We start from the raw sequence: 2,532 nt of genomic DNA on the forward strand, positions 1-2,532 counted from the left end.
GCGGAAGATCTCCGGGTCGGGAGGAGGAGACTCCTGCAGACTGGCGTCCTGCCCCCACACGTGCTCTTCCTCATCCTCCTCTTCGACCTTCACTATCACGATGCCGTCCTTCTCCTGGGCAGCGTTGGGGGACAGACCGGTGGCTTCCCTTGACTCAGCAGTCATCATTCAGGCTCAGGGACCTGACTTGATCCAAACAGGGTCTGTGCTCTCCTTTCTGTCCTGGGAAATGTTTTCTGATATCTGTTTCTGTACTATTCCTGAAGGAGTAAAAAAAAAAAAAAAAGAAAAAAAAAGTTATTGGTACCTTTATGAAAAGTGACCTGTGCTGTTAATACTTCATACAAGGCTACACATCAAGGCATTAAAAATGCCTCTGGGGGCTTCCCTGATGGTGCAGTGGTTAAGAATCCACCTGCCAACACAGGGGACATGGGTTCAAGCCCTGGTCTGGGAAGATCCCACGTGCCGCGGAGCAAATAAGCCCGTGTGCCAGAACTACTGAGCCCGCGTGCAACAACTACTGAAGCCCGCGCGCCTAGAGGCTGTGATCCACAACAAGAGAAGCCACCGTGATGAGAAGCCCACGCACTGCAACGAAGAGCAGCCCCCCCCAATCGCCGCAACTAGAGAAAGGCCGTGCGCAGCAATGAAGATCTGACACAGCCAAAAATAAATAAATAAATAAATAAATAAATTTAAAATGCCTCTGAATAGCAAAGGGGAAAAAAAAAGCCTCCAGAGCCACACTGTTTTCCCTGTCACTTTAGATATTAAGGTTTGCAAACAAACTTCCAACTGGCAAATTCCCCCCTCAGGGTGTTTGCCTGAGCACCATCCCTCCAGGAGGAGGGCAGGCTATGACATCATGTGTTTACACGCTAAGCCCAGTGAGAGCGGAATGTTAGTGGGGTGCCAGGCACCCGCTTCAGCAGCACGCTAGCGATCTTACCCCCCTCCCACGACACCCCTGGAGCACCATCTCACAGATGACACGACTGCGGCTCGGACGACTCAAGTGATTTGCTCAGGAGCAGGAGACTACCTACCTAGCAGAGTCAACACTCAAGCCAAACGTGAAGGCCAGGACTTGCTAACCCACCATCTAGCTATTTCTATTATTTTTATGGGTGCCTTGGTCAGTACGAGATAATCCACTTTGGACAGAGAAAGAAAATATCAGAATGTCTATTTATATTTTTTAAGTGAGAAAAAATAAACCATATTTAATGTACAAATGGACACTACCAAACTTACTTGGTCTAAATGCTGAACTGTCACATGTCACACATGAGACAAGCGTGGGGGGTGGTGAGCAAAATGGGTCAAATGATACAAACTTCCAGTTATAAAATAAGTTAAGTCCTGGGGATGTAATGTACAGCATGGTGACTATGGTTAATAATAATACTGTACTGCATATTTGAAAGCTGCTGAGAGTAGTTCTTAAAAATTCTCATCAAAAGAAAATAAAATGTAGGGGACTTCCCTGGCCGCAAAGTGGTTAAGAATCCTCCTGCCAATGCAGGGGACACGGGTTCAAGCCCTGGTCCGGGAAGATCCCATGTGCCTCGGAGCAACTAAGCCCGTGCGCCACAACTACTGAGCCTGCGCTCTAGAGCCCATGAGCCACAAATACCGAGCCTGTGTGCCACAACTACCGAGCCTGTGTGCCACAACTACTGCAGCCTGTGCGCCTAGAGCCTGTGCTCCGCGACGAGAAGCCACCGCAATGAGAAGTCTGTGCACCGCACCGAAGAGTAGCCCCGCTCGCCGCAACTAGTGAAAGCCTGTGTGCAGCAATGAAGACCCAACGCAGCCAAAAATAAATAATAAAATAAAAAAAAAAATGAAAAAAGGAAAATGTAACTATGGTGACAGATGTTAACCAGACTTACTGTGGTGATCACTTTGGAATATACACAAATATTGAACCATTATGTTGTACACCTGAAACCAATATAATGTTACATATCAATTACATCTCAAAAAAAAAGAGAGACAAGCAGCTTTAAAGATTCTTTCAGAGAAACTACAATTAGGGAAACACTAACGATGCAAACACACACAAACAAGAAAACTGCACAGCAATTTTTAACTCAGCCACGTTAGAAGGTAAAAAACAAATGCGGAACTAAATCAAACTTAAGAAGTCAACCGGTAAGTGAGAAAGTAGCTGAATTTCAAGAAAAATTTCACATGGTTGGTGGATAGGATCAATCATGAGTTACTAAGCAGAGGCAACAATGTGTCCCTTCCATCTGAATTGACAAATCTTTGTGAAGCATCTTATTTTTCCCACCTCTACAGCCATCAAAATTAAGCAACAAATTCAACTTTTAGAGACAGAGCGTCCAATTGTTCTATAACAATGAGATAAGCCAAGAGTTTTAAACTAGCAAAGTATTTTTAATTACATGGCTCTCACTGAAAAATTATTAGTAATTTTGATGGAAAAAGGATCATCATGTACATTGAAAGCACAAAAATTTTTCTAGAATAGCACAACTTAATGTATTTTTTTAATTATAC

At 44.2% G+C, this 2,532-nt stretch overlaps 1 protein-coding gene across 1 annotated transcript in view; it reads right to left on the reverse strand.

Moving 5' to 3' along the window:
- The window catches only part of ZKSCAN1 (zinc finger with KRAB and SCAN domains 1), a 6,592-nt gene extending 6,424 nt beyond the window's left edge, over positions 1-168 (reverse strand). Inside the window, exon 1 of the mRNA XM_007468876.1 lies at positions 2-168. Within this exon, the coding sequence (XP_007468938.1) occupies positions 2-168 (167 nt within the window). The remainder of the gene's footprint in view (position 1) is intronic.
- Positions 169-2,532: the final 2,364 nt, after the last annotated feature.

Source organism: Lipotes vexillifer, unplaced genomic scaffold, assembly GCF_000442215.2.
Source record: "Lipotes vexillifer unplaced genomic scaffold, Lipotes_vexillifer_v1.1 scaffold12, whole genome shotgun sequence".
Taxonomy (NCBI): Eukaryota; Metazoa; Chordata; class Mammalia; order Artiodactyla; family Lipotidae; genus Lipotes; species Lipotes vexillifer.